The sequence below is a fragment of the Sorex fumeus genome, unplaced genomic scaffold (assembly GCF_029834395.1).
Source record: "Sorex fumeus unplaced genomic scaffold, SorFum_2.1 ptg000026l, whole genome shotgun sequence".
Classification (NCBI taxonomy): Eukaryota; Metazoa; Chordata; class Mammalia; order Eulipotyphla; family Soricidae; genus Sorex; species Sorex fumeus.
The window spans coordinates 2562393-2578816 of record NW_026606083.1 but is presented as its reverse complement, the minus strand read 5'-3'; the positions used below and the strand labels follow the sequence as shown (position 1 = coordinate 2578816).

Below are 16424 nucleotides of genomic sequence, written 5' to 3'. Positions count from 1 at the left end.
GAAAACATTTAAAATCTACTCAGAAAAGCCCCAGAATATATGTCACAATACAGTATTGTTCACTATAGTCACCATATTGCAGGGCATGTTCCCAAATGTGTCCATTTTGCACTGGAATGCTTGATCAACCCTCTCAAGGAAGTTTCTTTTTCATTTTTATTTGTTTGTTTTGGAGCCACACCCAGGAGTGCTCAGGGCTTACTCCTGGTTCTGTGCTCAGGACATCATTCCTGGCAGGGCTTAGGTGCAGAGATCTGGGTGTTTATGCAAGACAAGCTGTTCTATATCTCGGTTCCCAAGACAGTTTCTTAATCACTTTTAGCATTAATTTCCTCAGATTTAAAGTGGGGACAAACACACCCTCATGGAGGTTGAGTATGGTAATTAGGCTAGGTTTTGTGCATAAAATACCAAGTACAATGACTGTGGGGAGAGCTAGATCCATTGCATCTGGCCGCTGCCTGCCTGCCACACCTGAAATTAATCAACATTGTCTCTTATTTCACTATTTTACTTGTCTTTCATTTTACTATCTTCAGTTGCTTTCTTCCTCTCAACTCATGACCAGAACAAGTTTTCCACTCTCTGTTCGCCTTCTTTCTGGTGAAATAATAGCTTTAGGATAACTTTAGGGATATAATTTGAGAAGCCAAACTTACAGATTCCAATAATACTAATATTATTATAAAGTTATAAATATATATTTGTGTATTATTATAAAGATACAAAAATAGTGTTTTTTAGAGTCTACCTTATTTCTCATTTTCTAATTGCCTCAATGTCTTGTCAATTTACTTCTCTGCATTTATCTTCCAATCACATTTTTCTACACTGTTCTATTTTGCTCATTCCTCCCCTACTAATATTAAACAGAAAACAAAAACAACATTTTTTCAAAATTAAATAATTTTATGCATTTATGTAGCACTGTAGCACTGTCCTCCCGTTGTTCATTGATTTGCTTAAGTGGGCACCAGTAACGCCTCCATGGTGAGATGACTTGTTACTGTTTTTGACATATTGAATACGCCAGGGTAGCTTGCCATGTGGGCGGGATATTCTTGCCAGGCTTTGTCCTGCGGGCACGATACTCTCAGTAACTTGCCGGGCTCTCGGAGAGGACCGGAGGAATTGAACTCAGGTCAGCTGCATGCAAGGCAAATGCCCTATCCGTTGTGCTACAGCTGCAGCATTAATTGCATACATAATTTACACTTAGGTAATTTCTATGTAATTCATTTATTTAATTCAATGCATCCTCTTTATTCAAGGCTCTTGGACTAATCGGGTGAGTAAATCATACAATTTCCCTGGAGATGAGAATCTGGTATCTAAGGGTTCTGTCAGGCAAAAACAGACTTTACTGAGATGTGAACTATGTAATGTACTGAAAACGATCAGAAATACCCTTGAACTCAAAATCTTCAGGAGAATATAGCTAAGAGTTCTAAGGACTTTTTTTAAAAGTCCTTCTTACAATTCTTTTAAAAGAATCAGATCTCCAAACCTGGTGACAATTCAGCAGAGAATTAAAGCAAGGGACATCTACACAGACACAAAGACATCTACATGGATTTCTCTGGGCAATGAGGTCAGCCACTCAGGTGCCTGAATGATGTCCCTTAATGGATGACAAGGTACCCTATTAGAAATGTGTGAACTAATCGAGAGAGAAGTAGAAAGATAAGCACAAGAGAATTGTTCAGAGTGCATTCAAATTTTCAGGGTCCTGAGGAAATGGAGAGTCTGGAAGATACTCATTCTTCTAGGACTTGCAGGCAAGGATTAATGCACTGCCCGATATGGCTTGGGTGGACCTCTCTGCATCCTTAGATGGACAGGAAGGGAGGAATATCTGGAGTCTTAGAGGATTCAGGGACACTGAAAAGCTGGTGGGGATCACTGTGGAAGTAAATTGGAGGAGTTTAGTCTTGAGGTTCGAGATCTTTTATTAATCACCCGGCTAAAGAAAATAAAGTTGGCGTCTGGATATAAAGTTTTGAAGTTGAAAAAGAATAGGGCTAGAGATTTAAAAGTTCTCAAAGAATAGCAATAGAGAATTTGATAGGCAATAGGTATAGTTTAATGAGATCATTAAGATTTCGTTGGAAACAAGCCCAAACCAAACCAAACCCGAAACCCCGGGAATCTCTTAGGCGACTAAGCACAAGGACCAGAGTTTTGAGGACCAGAGGGCGAGCAGAACAAGCAGGGGCTTCCCTTTCATGCAGCTTTGAATCCATGGTGCCATGGAAGTTCGAGGAACCTCACCAGGAGTAAGCCCTGGGCTTTGCTGGATGGAGCCTAAAGGCGAAACAAAGGAAGAGAAAGAAAGGAAAAGAAGAAAGAGAGAAAGGAAGGAATTTTGAAGCAAATTTCAGAGAGAGAGAGAGACAGAGACAGAACCAAAAACGAGTAAGGCCGCGTACGTGGTCTTGGAAACACCCCGAGAGCGGGCGGCGCCCCCAGCCCGGGTGACGTCTGGCCGCCGGCGGGCGCGGCTGGGGAGGGCGTGGCGGGGGCGGGGCGGGGGCGTCCGGCGGGGCCGGGGCCTGCGGGCTCCCGCCAGGGCCCGGCGCGTGTGCGTGTCCCGGCCGCAACAACAGGCTCGTGCCCGGAGCGGAGCGCGCGGACGCGGCGGGCGGGCGGGCATGGCGGCGCCCTGCAGGAGCTGGCTGGCCAACGAGGCCCTCAAGCACCTCTGCCTGGTAGGCGGGCCGCGGGCGCCGGGCATCGGGGCGCAGGGGGCGCGGGCGCGCGCCGGCAGCCTCGGGGCGGGGGGCGCGGGCGCTCTCCGGGGCTCCTGCAGCCTCGGGGGCACGCGCGCGTGGGGCGCGGGGCGCCAGCTTCGTCCCCCCGGGAAACCCTCCAGTGGCCGAACTTTTGGCCGCTCCTCGCGGGGAGTTTGCAGACGCCCCTCTCGGGGGCAGGTGGAAGGGAGGGGACCCCCTTAGGACTCGGCTTTCTCGGGCGCCTTTCCGCATCTCCCCCTCACCCCTTCCCGTGTTCTGCCAGGCTTTTCTGCGGCTGCTGGTGCTGCTTTGTAGTGAGACAGTTACCCCCTCTGGTCTTCTGTACCCGAGGACTCCCCTAGGATCCGAGGACGGAGCCCCCTTGGCCACGCGGATGTCCCCGCTGTGCCCCGCCGGCCGACTCTTGGGGACACGCTTTGCTGTTACTCCTTGAGTTCTGTAGGAGGGAATGTGCCTGAGGGCTCCATTTGGCAGGTAGCATTTCCTTCCAATAATTCCCCTTTTCTTTCCTGTGATTAGCTTACCTGGCTCTCCTTGAACATCTTTCTTTTCTGGGAAACCTTCCTGCTGTATAAACAAGGACCGGAGTATTACTACATCCACCAGATGTTGGGGGTAAGTGGGAGTGGGTGACCCAGTGAATGGGCTTCCGTAGACAGAGGATGCTGTAGGCTTATTTGGTTCTTCCATTCATTGAAGGAACCATGGTTGATCACTTTAGAAACATAGTATAGTCAAGTCTAGTCAAGTTTTCTCACATTGTCACCTCCAACTTGCTCAATGAAAGTGGAGTCTTAAAAACCAAACTCACTTTCTACCAAAGTTGAAGAATCAAACTACTGACCCAGGTTAGCAGTGAGGGAGAAGCATTGGCACATATTGCCAGTGGGAAATGAACGAAGGAGCGCCTCTCCATGGGGGCCAAGAGATGACAAACTTTAGTTTTTACGTATTTATCAAGGAGTAAAGGACATTGCTTTTTCTAAGCAACATTCAAAGAAGCATAAGACCTATTGAAAATCCTTAGGACAGCCATAAAATACATTGTATTCATTCTATTCATTAAGAAAAAAATGCATTTTAAATAGGATAAATTGCTTTACTTTTCATGGTTTAATGAGCATTTTAAATGATGACAGTTTAAGATGAGTTTAACTCAACTAATCTTCCATTGATTGTTTTACTTATATTTATATTTAATTAATTAATTTTTTTGGTTTGTTTGGGTGCCTCAGTGTTCAGGGTTTACTCCTGGCTCTGCACTCTGGGATCACTGTTGGCAGTACTTACAGGACCATATAGGATGTTAGGGCTCAGACTGGGGCTTGGCGGAATGCAAGGTAAACGGCCTCCTGCTGTACTAGCACTCCTACCCCAGTACTTATTTATCATTAAATCTCATTTTCCAGAGCAGTGCTGGGTGCATATTGTAAACTGAAGCTTGATTAATTAATTGCTATTGTATTTCACTAAAGAAATGTTACTTCCATTATTTGGTGATTACATATCTGATATTTTGAAAATACTGCATTTTAAGACTCAAGCTTTCCGTAATTTAAAGTTTATAGAGGTTGTCCATGTAGCTATCTTCCCTGCCCCTTGGCCACCACACGATCACCCCCCCCCCCCCATTTTCAACACCTCCCACAGGAATGTGACTTTTGTTACTGTTGATAAAGATTGACACATTATAATCACGCAATACCTATTTTTTTTACTAAGTGAACTACTGAAAATGGATGTGTGCTATTGTAGAATTTCAGGGATTCATTTCATATGTCTAACAGAACACCTACCACCACTCATTGACACCCCAATGCCAGTCTCCTGAGATGTAAGCTGATTTCTAAATGTCTCATTTAACAAGAACAACTCCTTATGAATTTTTAAGATTTTAACTTTTCTAAGCTCTTTTGGAATGTATTATTTTCAGCCTCAATTACTTTTATTTTATTTTATTTTTGGTCTTTTGGTTTACACCTGGCACAGAGGTTACTCCTGGCTCATGCACTCAGGAGTCACTCCTGACGGTGCTCAGGGGACCATATGGGATGCTGGGAATCGAACCCCGGTCGGCCGTGTGCAAGGCAAACACCCTACCTCCTGTGCTATTGCTCCAGCCCCATCTTTTTTATTTTATTTTATTTTTGGCTAGCCTCAATTACTTTTTAAGTGAAAAGAAACTGTAATATTTGTACTTGCTTTGTAAAGCAATATTTAATCTAATATTTCTCAAGTTTATCTTTTGTAATGATTAAATAATTGCAGTATTGTTTTTATGATGAAAATTTTCAGGCAACTTTTAAATTATAATGATGTGACATATAAAAGTGATATAACTACTGTTTATTTGTTTTGCTTATTTAATAATTGTGTATGGCAAGCTACTCGTGGTGTACTAGATATGCCTCCTCATTCCCCTGACCCTGAAAGAGTCCCCAGTATGCCATCCAGCTACACTGGCACACAACAAGGAGGAATGGAGATGTTACAGGCGCCTGCTCGAGCAAATTGATAAACAGGATGACAGTGATACAGTGATACATAATTAATAGTTTGTGACTTAGATCTTACAGCTTTTTCCTCACTTCTAAGAACATGATCCCACCCTAGGAAAACTAGAGGGATCCTACAAAGTCTATAAGTATTCTGATACTCTAAGTCTCTTTTATATGAGTTTGGTTCATAACTATTGTGATGGTTTTTCTGGAGCTGATTTGCTATAGTCCCATTTAAAACACAAAAGCATCTTAAAACACAAAGAGAGTGTACTTTCATTGCTTACTGTTTTGGTAATAGCACTGAGTATAAAGGTGCTGTCGCTCATCTCCAAGGTGCAAGGTAGAACATACTTACATGCCTACTATAGGTAAGGAGGGTCCACAAGATTTATTTATCAGACTTACACAGACAGAAAGAATAGTTAAGTCTGGGTCATAGTTTGAAATCATTGGTATCCATTGAAAATTTACTCAGCTACTTAGAAGTTCATTTAACTAGTCACTCAATAGATATTTAAAATATACAATATTAAACACATCACAACTATTTTGTTTAAAGCAGTAAACTGTTCCCATGAGAAAACATAGTGCAAGAAAGCCAAAGGATGTTCTTAAGTTTCTTTGAGGTGAGTGTCTGAGCTAGGATTTGAATGTCTGGATTTTGCTTTTCCCTCATACTGCACAGATTTTCTAAACCAATGAACCTTATGTGGTCCACTTTATCTTACTATTTTTGTTATTTGATTTTTGAGCCACACCTACGTCCGGCAATGCTCGTGGTTTACTCCTCGCTGTAACTTCAGAGACCAGGCTTGGCACGGTTTGGGGACTGTTTGTGATGCTGGTGATCCAGCCCTGGTTGGCTGCTTGCCAAGCAAATTCCCTACCACTAAATATCTCTCTGGACCTAGGTACCCTATTTTAGGCACTTGTGTTGCTGATGAGCATCTTTCATTTATTGGTGCTGCCCAATAAAAGTATAATAGTCTTATATAATTTTTTTATAATTTTTTTCCTCTAAGGGTTGTGGAGCTAGTCCATCTTGTCTGCTCATGTGTGAGGCACTGACTTCCACCCATGGCAGTGTTGCAGCTCCCACATACTGCTTCGTGTAGCCTTGGTGGAGCACTGGGCTGGGAGGCCTAACTGCAGGGCTGAGCAACAGAGGAAAATTTCCCTCTTGGTTTTTGGAGCAAGGGAAAGGAAGTTTTTAAAAGAAAGCTAAAACAAGCACACAAGCAAGTAAATAGACAAGAAAGAACAGGCCAAAAGATATCTTTCCTTACCTCCCGTAGCAGCCTCGTACTTTAGTCTTTTTCTGATGATGTTACACAAGTAATTTATTACACACTTGTTTTTACAGCAGGATTTGGTACAGCGAGTAGAGCGCTTGCCTAGCATGCAGCAGACCTGGGTTTGATTCCTGGTTCTGTATATTGTCCCCTAAGCCCACCACAAGTGATCCCTGAGCCAGAAGTAAGCCCTGAGCGCTGCTGGGTGTGGCCCAAAAACAAACAAACACACAAATCTGTAGTCCATACACAAAACTCTTTAAATTGATGTACAGTAATATTCCAAATTAGATTATGCAGTAGTTTCTATAGTAAAAAAAGTTTTGTGATAAATGCATAATTTCTGGCAGAAGAATGTTTTAAAACTACTAATCATTGAAATGTCACACATATTTATATTTTTCAATTTTTTGTTGAAGAATAGGGTTCAGATCTTGCTTTTAAATAAAGAACCCATTGATTTCTTAGGCCGAAATTGGTTATTTAAGAAAACTAAGTCATGGGGCTGGAGCGATAGCACAGCGGGTAGGGCTTTTGCCTTGTACATGGCCGACTCGGGTTTGATTCCTAGCATCCCATATGATCCCAGGAGAATTACACCGCCGGGAGTAGTTCCTGAGTGCATGAGCCAGGAGTAACCCCTGTGCATCACTGGGTGTAACCCAAAAAGCAAGGATAAAAAAAAAGAAAACTAAGTCATTGGACTTGCATTCTAATAGAAATTTCTGATACATGTTTTGTGACCAACTCTTAAATATGTGATTCTGTTATTCCCTGTTTTAAAAGATAGGTCGGGGCTTGGGAGATAGTACAGTGGGTAGGGCATTTGCCTTGCACGCGGCCGACCCAAGTTCGATTCCCAGCATCCCATATGGTCCCCTGTGCACGACCAGGAGTAATTCCTGAGTGCAAAGCCAGGAGTAACTCCTGTGCATCAATGGGTGTGACTCCCCCCCAAAAAAAATAAAAGATAGGTCATTTTAACTCTGGACATGGTCTGTGGACATCCTTATGATCATTCTCATGTAAATACGAGTTGTATATAACTTAATTAATGTAAAAACTTTAATTTGAGGAGAGAATATGTTTCATGGCACCCTTGTATATAAAACCATTAGCTTTATATCTTATTGCCACTAAAATAATTGTTGTGGTAGAATGTTTAAATCTACTTATTTGAATCTAGTTATTGTCCTGGTGCAATGATCAGGATTAATTTTTTCAGTTTGTCTTAAAGTTGTTATTTTACTATTATATGTCATGGATAATTTTTCCCTGTTTTAAAAGTATCTCTTATTAAGATGACTTTGTTAATTGGAAAAAAAAAACTGGGGGGATTGATAAAATTCCTTTTCTAATCTTAAAATGGTAATCTCTCTTGATCAATTTTATTATCCTTTAAGTTATTTAGAAACAGTTTATCCTCACAGGAGGAAGTTATGTCATAAATAAAATTTTTCAGACAAATCTGATATTGTGTGAATTTTTGAGATTAAGTTGGTGTCTAGAAAACAGACCTAAGTCATTATTGATTTTAATGTTGGCTGAGAAAGAATCTGTGCCTTTTCACTTCACCTGAGAAAGAATTTGAACCTCTTATTAGTTTTAGAATAAGCTTCATTATAAACTCTTTCCTTTTGTTGCACAGAATGTTAAAATTATACCTAGAATTTCATATCTAGAATACCTAGAAAGCTATATATATATATATGTATATGTGTGTGTGTATATATAATTTCGTAGGCATACACTGTGGTCTCTATTCAAATAATATTGTTAAGTAAGTGTATTTTGGAAATATTTTTACTCCAAATATACTGTTTCTAAATAATGCACTTGCTGTTTAGTGACTGAGGTATAAGTACTATATTCTTTTTCATTTTATTTTGTCTATTTTGTTTTGTTTTGGGGCCTTGGCCAGCCATTGTCAGGGCTTTCACCAGGTTCTTTGCTCAGGTACCATTTCTAGTGGTGCTCACGGGGACCACATGCAGTGCTGTGGTCAGACCCAGGTTGGCTGGATGCAGGCAAGTGCCTCACCTGCTCTAAGCCCCCTACCTTCTTCTTTTCTAACTTAGAGTGAGTAATATTTTACTGTCTGTGTGGATCAACTTATTGATCCTCTTGAAGGACCGTGCTTCTAGTATTTTAAATAACTCTGTCTAAAGTTTCTCTACACATCTTCTTTGTTAGTTTTTCTCTGACATGTTTTTTAACTTTCAGTAAAAGTATGAGTCATTTGTATTAAATTTCTTTGTAAGGATCATGGGGGTAGCTCAGCTCGTAGAGTACATGCCTAGGTGATGAGACACTAAGTTCAATACTTGGCACAACCTAGAGCTCCCAAGTACTGCTGTGTATAACTTTGGTGGCACTCAGTCAGGCCTGGTGAAGTGCGAGACCATCAGGCGCAAAACTAAGGGCTGAGCTTCCTAAGGACTGTCCATCCCTAGTCCCCTGAGCACCATGGGTGTGGTCTCTAACAAGTAAAGAAATAAATTAAAATTTCCTATGCACACTAAAACATTAAAAAGGATCGTGAAAAATATATTTGTTTAAAATAAAAAAATTATAACGTGTTTAACTTAAATGAATACAAAGGAGAGATGTGACATAATAAAAGAATGTGTTAAATTTTATAAAAAATCACCATACTCTCTTCCTCAGTGGCTATACACAGTTACATTATTTCTGTGCTCTTGACATACACATGTAGGAATGGAATTGCTAGATCAAATGGCAGTTTTGTTTTATCTAAAACAGCACCAAAGTGAAAGGTGGAATTCATATCAAAGATTTCAGAATCAGCTTTTTTCATTTAATTATTAATGAGTTACAAATTTAATAAATAACTATTAATGATATTGAAAGCAGGTTATAACGATTGAGGAATCCATACCTCATATTTATATATTACTATTGTAGATTAATCTTATTGTTAATCCTATGAAGCAAATATTTTTAATTAATTTATTTATTTTGGGCTGGAGTGATAGCACAGCGGTAGGGTGTTTGCCTTGCATGCAGCCAACATGGCCAACCCGAGTTCGATTCCTCCGCCCCTCTTGGAGAGCCCGGCAAGCTATACCGAGAGTATCTCGCCCGCACGGCAGAGCCTGGCAAACTACCCGTGACGTACTTGATATGCCAAAACACAGTAATAACAACAAGTCTCATGATGGAGACGTTACTGGGCCCGCTTGAGCAAATCGATGAACAACGGAAGGACCATGACTGTGATTTATTTATTCAATTTTTTTTAGTGAGACACCATGAGGTACAGTTGTAGACTTAGGAATTTTTGTGCTTGGGTTTCAATTATACAAGGATCAAATACCCATCCCTCCAACAGTGACCATTCCCACCACCACGGATCCCAGTATCCCTCCCACCCGCCACCCTCCCCATCCCACCCTGCCTCTGTGGCAGGGCATTCTCTTTTGTTCTCTCTCTCCTCCTGGGTGTTGTGGTTTGCAAAAGAAGCTTGCTGAAAGTAGACTATAGACCAAACATGATTGCCACCCATTAATTTTTTTATTTTACATATAAGAAACTAAATTAGAGTTCTCTAAAATAGAAGTGCTAGATGTAACTATCTATCCATGCATCCTGGTCCAAAATCCATATTTTTAACCTTTTTTATTCACTTCTGTTTGTATTAGGTTAAGCACTGTAGCACTGTCCTCCCGTTTTTCATTGATTTGCTCAAGCGGGCCCAGTAATGTCTCCATTGTGAGACCAGTTGTTACTGTGTTTGGCATATTGAATACGTCATGGGGAGCTTCCCAGGCTTTGCCATGTGGGCAAGATCCTCTCGGTAGCTTGCTGGGCTCTCCAAGAGGGGCAGAGGAATTGAACCCTGCTTGACCAGGCTGGCAGTGCACAAGACAAACACCCTGCTGCTGTGCTATCGCTCCAGTCTCTATATGGAATTGTCATATTATTTAAAAAATACCAGTTTTATACCATTTTTCTTACCTAATAATTATTAATTAGATTTGCTCGAGCGGGCCCAATAATGTCTCCATTGGAGACTTTGTTGTTACTGTGTCTGGCATATCGAATACATCACGGGGAGCTTGCCAGGCTCTGCCGTGCGGGCGAGATACTCTCGGTAGCTTGCCGGGCTCTCCGAGAGGGGCGGAGGAATCGAACTCGGGTCGGCCATGTTGGCTGTGTGCAAGGCAAACGCCCTACTGCTGTGCTATCGTGGGCATAGTTTCTTTTATAATAAGAACAAAAATAAGATTTGAATTATTATTTTCTGACTTTTGGGGCCACGCCTGGTGGTGCTCAGTATTTCTTCCTGGCTCTGTTCTCAGGGATCACACCTGGGCTGTGGGGCCATATGGGACTGTTTTGTGGTTGGCTGTGTGCCAGCCAAGGACTGTGGACTGTTAACCGGCCTCTCTCATATGTTTCTTAGAGTTAAGTAAGATCTTGAAAAAACCCTGAAAGGGAAGAATGATAACGTTTTACAAAAAAAGAAAAAGAAAATTAAGGTTCTGAGTGGATAGGTCAATTTTCACATGGTACACAAGTTACAACAGGAGATGTCCAGGTCGAACATATGTTGTTCCATAGCTTGTTGCAATGGGCTCGCTGTAGTGGGCTTCCATAACAGCGCACCACACTCAGTGTGGTAGAGGAAAGTGGACAGTAGTGAGGGGATTAACGTTGAAACATGGTATACTGTGAACCCAGTCATGAATAACTTTGTAATTCACTTGACTTAACATTTTTTTTCTTGAAAACAAAATTTTCAGAACTATTTCCTAATAATTCTGGATGCTGTATTCTATACAATTTCTCCATGGGAACACATAGTCTAAAAGGAGTCTGTAGAGCTATAGAATGTTACAGGACTCTTAAAACTTTTTCTATCTCATATATCTCACTGGAGACAAACAGCAGAGTTAAGTCCCTTCTTTATGAACTCAGGGTAAATTGAATGTGGATGGTAGGTCTTCTAACTCTAGTTAGTTATGTTCAGTATAGAAAGAATTACTTTGATGAATCTGTTTGTTTTTTAAATTCCTGGGAAATTCTGGGGATAAAAAAAATATAAAGAAACTGAACCCCTTATAAAAAGATAAATGGTAAAAATCCAAGTATAATTATACATTGTGACATAGGCATTTAATTTTAGGAAATTACTTTTCTAAGCTTAAGTATATAAAAATTCATCTATAAAGCTGAGCTTTGATATTTATGAAGATTACAAGAGAAAATCTAGGTAAAGTGCTTACTTAGTACTTGATAAATATACACTAAACAAAAGATAGTTATTACTATGTATATTTGAAAAATATTTAGTATCAGTGACATTAATACTATCAAATAGCAATGGTGTAAATAATTAATGCCCAAATGTTAGTTTAATAGATCACTTGTATCACTTGTTGTCCCGTTTCATTGATTTGCTCGAGCAGGCGCCAGTAACGTTTCCATTCATCCCTGTAGCCCAATGGAGTATTGGGAGCTCTTTCAGGGTAAGGGGAATGAGACCTATTATTGTTACTGTTTTTGGCATATTGAATATGTCACAAGTATCTTGCCAGGCTCTGCTGGGTTTAATAGTTATCAAAATGAAATATTTTGAAAGTATAATAAACTCTTCTTCCTTCTTTATACACTAAGAAGTATAAGATGAGGAAACCAAATGATTTTCTCACATCCTTTTTAATGGTTAGTGTTAGAGTTAAAAGTTGAATGCTATGTGTAATTTGTTTGAAGATTTGCCTATGTTTCATACTGCACAAATTTTCAAAATTACTTCCTTTGGATAGTTCATAGTAGGTACTCATACTGCTGAATAGAATTTATCTTTATTTCTACTTTCCTGTAGAAATGTAGTGTGTCATAATTAGAAAATTTAGCTTTAACTGGCATTAAAAGTGATAGCTCAAGAGGTAGAACACATGCCCAGTATCTGTGAAGTCTTTCACTTGAATCCCAGCCTTGCCCGGCCTTCTGGACTCTGCCAGGATAGGCTGGCTGCCTCTTGAATACTTCTGGGTTCAAGCACACTGTTTCATGGGCCAAAGAGCTATCAAGTCACACTGAGAGTAAGAGCATTGTTAGGAGTGGCACAGGTGCATTCAGCATGGTCCCTATACAAGTAAAAAATTATTAGAAGGAATTCAGAAAAATGGATTGATGGAAGGAAATTGCTGAACATACAGCAGATAACTTTCAGAGCGATGTATCCTTTCTTTTGGTGCCTTCTAATCCTTTGGGCCAAGAAAGTCTGTCTACTACTATATGGAATGGGCAGAACACTTTTCCAACTTGATTATTATAGCTGAATGCAATTTAAGTCTGGAGTAGAAAGTATTTCATTAAAAAAGCATTTGTTGATTTTCATTGAACTTTGGCAACTTCAAGAGATCAATAAATTATATAGTACCTATATAATGGGCTGGAGCGATAGCACAGTGATAGGGTGATTGCCTTGCATGCTGCCAGCCCGGCCGACCAGAGTTTGATTCCTCCGCCCCTCTCGGAGAGCCCAGCAAGCTACCAAGAGTATCTCGCCCGCACGGCAAAGCCTGGCAAGTTACCCGTGACATATTCGATATGCCAAACACAATAGCAAGTCTCACAATGGAGATGTTTTCTGGTGCCAGCTCGAGAAAATCGATGAACAACGGGAGGACAGTGCTACAGTGCTACCTATATAATAAGATGATTATGAAACAGAAATTTAGAATAAGTATTAATAATAATAGCCAGAACTAATCATTCAGTTGCTCTCATGAACCAATAACTATGTTAAGTTTTTAATATGTTTAAAATGTCAAAGTTTAAAATGTTTAATATGTTAATATGTTTAAAATGTAAATATTTTTAATATGTCAGTGTTTTGGTGATTCTCTAAAATTATACCTACAAAAAAAAAGCTAAATCATTTATATAAGTAACTGACTCATATATTAAAATACCTAGCATAGGCTCAGTTACATAATAGGAGATGCCAAAATGCCAAAAAATCACCTCTTTTTTCTTTCCTTATCTCTCCTAGCCATAAAGTATCCAATAGAACTTAACTATCTGAGGAGACTATTGTATTGAGGATTAGCTGACTCAATAGATAAGATTATACTTTGAAGAACTAAAAGTCCTACTTAGATGAAAACTAATTTATTATCACATACTCTGTATCTCCCTAATTGCCACTGTTTCAGACTTGAGCCCTGACACTGTATAGCAACTTTTCTTAGACACATAAAGGGTAGAGTATAGAAAAGAGTGAAAGATTTTGTTAATATAGCAGAAAAGTGGCAGACTCATACTATATAGTATGCTTTTTTTTTTAAATTGTTGAAGTTTTTTTTTTTCCAGTGTTGATCTCACTATTGAAGTGAGAGCATGAAGGCTTGTAACAGTGTCATAAAAGTTTTTGCTAGTGCATCAACTGGGAGCAAACTCATAGTACGAGAAAAATTTTCATGGGTGAGAACTGATCCTGCCTCTTTCTTGGTTTCCACATTCTGTTTTACTTTGTGGGGGCCACATTGGTGGTGCTTAGGGATTGTATCTGGCTGTATGTTGAGGATCATTCCTCACAATTGTAGGGGGCTATGCACAGTGCTGACAGTCGAACAGGAGTTGGCTGTGTGAAGGACAAGTGCCTTAACCCATATACTATCTTTCTGCCTCCTGTTGTAATTTTTGGGGGCATTTGGGGTCACACCATGCAGTGCACAGGAAACCATAAGTGTCCACATCTTAATTCTTCTTTATGGAATAATAAAAGTCCAACAAAGTTTAAATGATTAAAAAGTATCTTTGAAAATTATTTTCTTTTGCATTCTTCTAATGGGGCTGAACAAGTAATAGATTAAGGAAATGATGAATTTGCACAATTAATAGAATTTTTACATTTTTAGAAATTGGAAAGTTGATTTGACAGTGACTCCTATCTGTTGATGAGTAACCCTGGGCATGCTCTGCATGGTGAAACTGGGTACTTTCTTTAATGGATTTTATAAATTTGGAAATTGTGAAAAATCTCCAGTCATATTCCAAGATATACAATGTATAATAATGTGTAAGAGAAGATATATTGGTCATATATTAAAAAAATGCATTTATATATCTAAAAGTTTTACAAGTGGGCACTTTATTGCCAAGATACGTTTGAGAAATGGTTTACAGGGAATTTCTCTGCCTGTGTTCCTTTTCTCTACGGGAAGAAACTTATTGTAAGTTGTAAGTAATATCAGTCAGTCAGTCAGTCACAGTCCTCCCGTTGTTCATCGATTTGCTCGAGCGGGCCCAGTAACGTCTCCATCATGAGACTTGTTGTCACTGTGTTTGGCATATCTCGCCTGCACGGCAGAGCCTGGCAAGCTACCCGTGACATATTCAGTATGCCAAATATCATTTAATGTAACCTTAGAAAGTTTAGTTTCATCAGAAGATTATGATAAAATAACAAATTTCTTTTTCCCCATGCTCCATATCGGCCCTTTGTTGATGTCTCTCCCCTGTCCCCAACAGTATCTTCTGTGCGCTTCCCTTTGGCCCCGGTTCCTGGGAACTGCAATCCCCTCACATTCGATAGAACATTGATTTCAGGCTGGGTGTGGCTTCAGAGAAGAGAAATATACAAGAAAATAAGATTTGCTTGCTGACAATACTATCAGATAATGTGATGAGCATTTATCTCACTGATTTTCCATGATGTTACTTTTTAATTCCAGTTTTTTAAGTAGCATTGCATTAAAATGTGCAATAAAAATTTTAGATTTTCAGATTGCACCATTTAAAATTTCATCTTTATATAGCCTATCACTGTCAGTCTAATGCTATCTTTTAGCCTATAATTGACCCTAATTTGCAATCCTGTTTCCTGTTCCCTTACGGTTCCTTTGGGTCCATGAACTTGAATTCTTCTTTGAAAACATGGGAACAAAAACACATTATAAAGACCATTGGGTTAAGCAAATCAAGGTGAAGAATATGTTTTTCTTTTCTTTTTCTCAATTTCTCAGAGTATCTGAAGGGAAACCTAAGAAAATATCATCAGTTGTCTATACTAATGGATACCAACTGGAAAATAATGACTCATACTAAACCACAAAAATGTCAGTTCTTCAGTTTGAATATTCTTCCACTTGCATAATGGCGTTTGATGTTAGACATTGTCTGTATTAAATTTACTGCTATTCATGGAAGTTTTTTGTCATATTGGTCTAGCCCATATAGAGCCTAACATGGAAGTGTTTGATTATTTTATAGTATACATTTGTTTTCAAATGTGAGCAAGTCAGACGTTAATTAAGTAAATGAAAATATTGGAACACTTTTATTGTCTGAATCATGATGGAATTTTAAGTTTTAGTTAATTTTGGTTTGCCTGAAAAAAATCTAGACTTAGACTTGTCCTACTTTTATTTTTTATTGTTTTTTAAAAAATCATTATAAATCATGGTGCCTTAAATAAAAATATTTTTAATTACATAGTTTAAACTAATATCTCTCTCATAGAACTTGCTTACTTTTTTTCCCTTTGTTTTTGAGGAGGGTATTGAATAAGACAAATCACAGTGATACTCAGGGATTACCTCCTGGCTCTTCACTCAGGAATTACTCCTAGCATTGCTCAGGGAAACATAGGAACATCTGGGATACCAGGAATTGGACTCAGGTCAGATGCATGCAAGCCATGTGTCTTACCTACCGTACTATCTCTCCAGTCATCAAGAGATTGTTAAAAGTAGTATTTTATTCTTTCTCATAGAAATCTGTAGTAGACAACTTCATGATAACGCTAGTTAAGTTTTTTTCAGAGAACATTTGGAAGTTGAAATGTTCTGATCTTGAAATCTATTTGTAGATGTTGCCAGTGATTGCCACATATTTCAGTAACT

General features: G+C 39.4%; 1 protein-coding gene across 1 annotated transcript in view; it reads left to right on the top strand.

Annotated features, from left to right (window-relative positions):
- The first annotated feature begins 2651 nt into the window (after positions 1 to 2651).
- NOX4 (NADPH oxidase 4) overlaps positions 2652 to 16424 on the top strand; it is a 204142-nt gene continuing 190369 nt past the window's right edge. Inside the window, exons 1-2 of the mRNA XM_056114562.1 lie at positions 2652 to 2708; positions 3273 to 3368. Of these exons, the coding sequence (XP_055970537.1) occupies positions 2652 to 2708; positions 3273 to 3368 (153 nt within the window). The remainder of the gene's footprint in view (positions 2709 to 3272; positions 3369 to 16424) is intronic.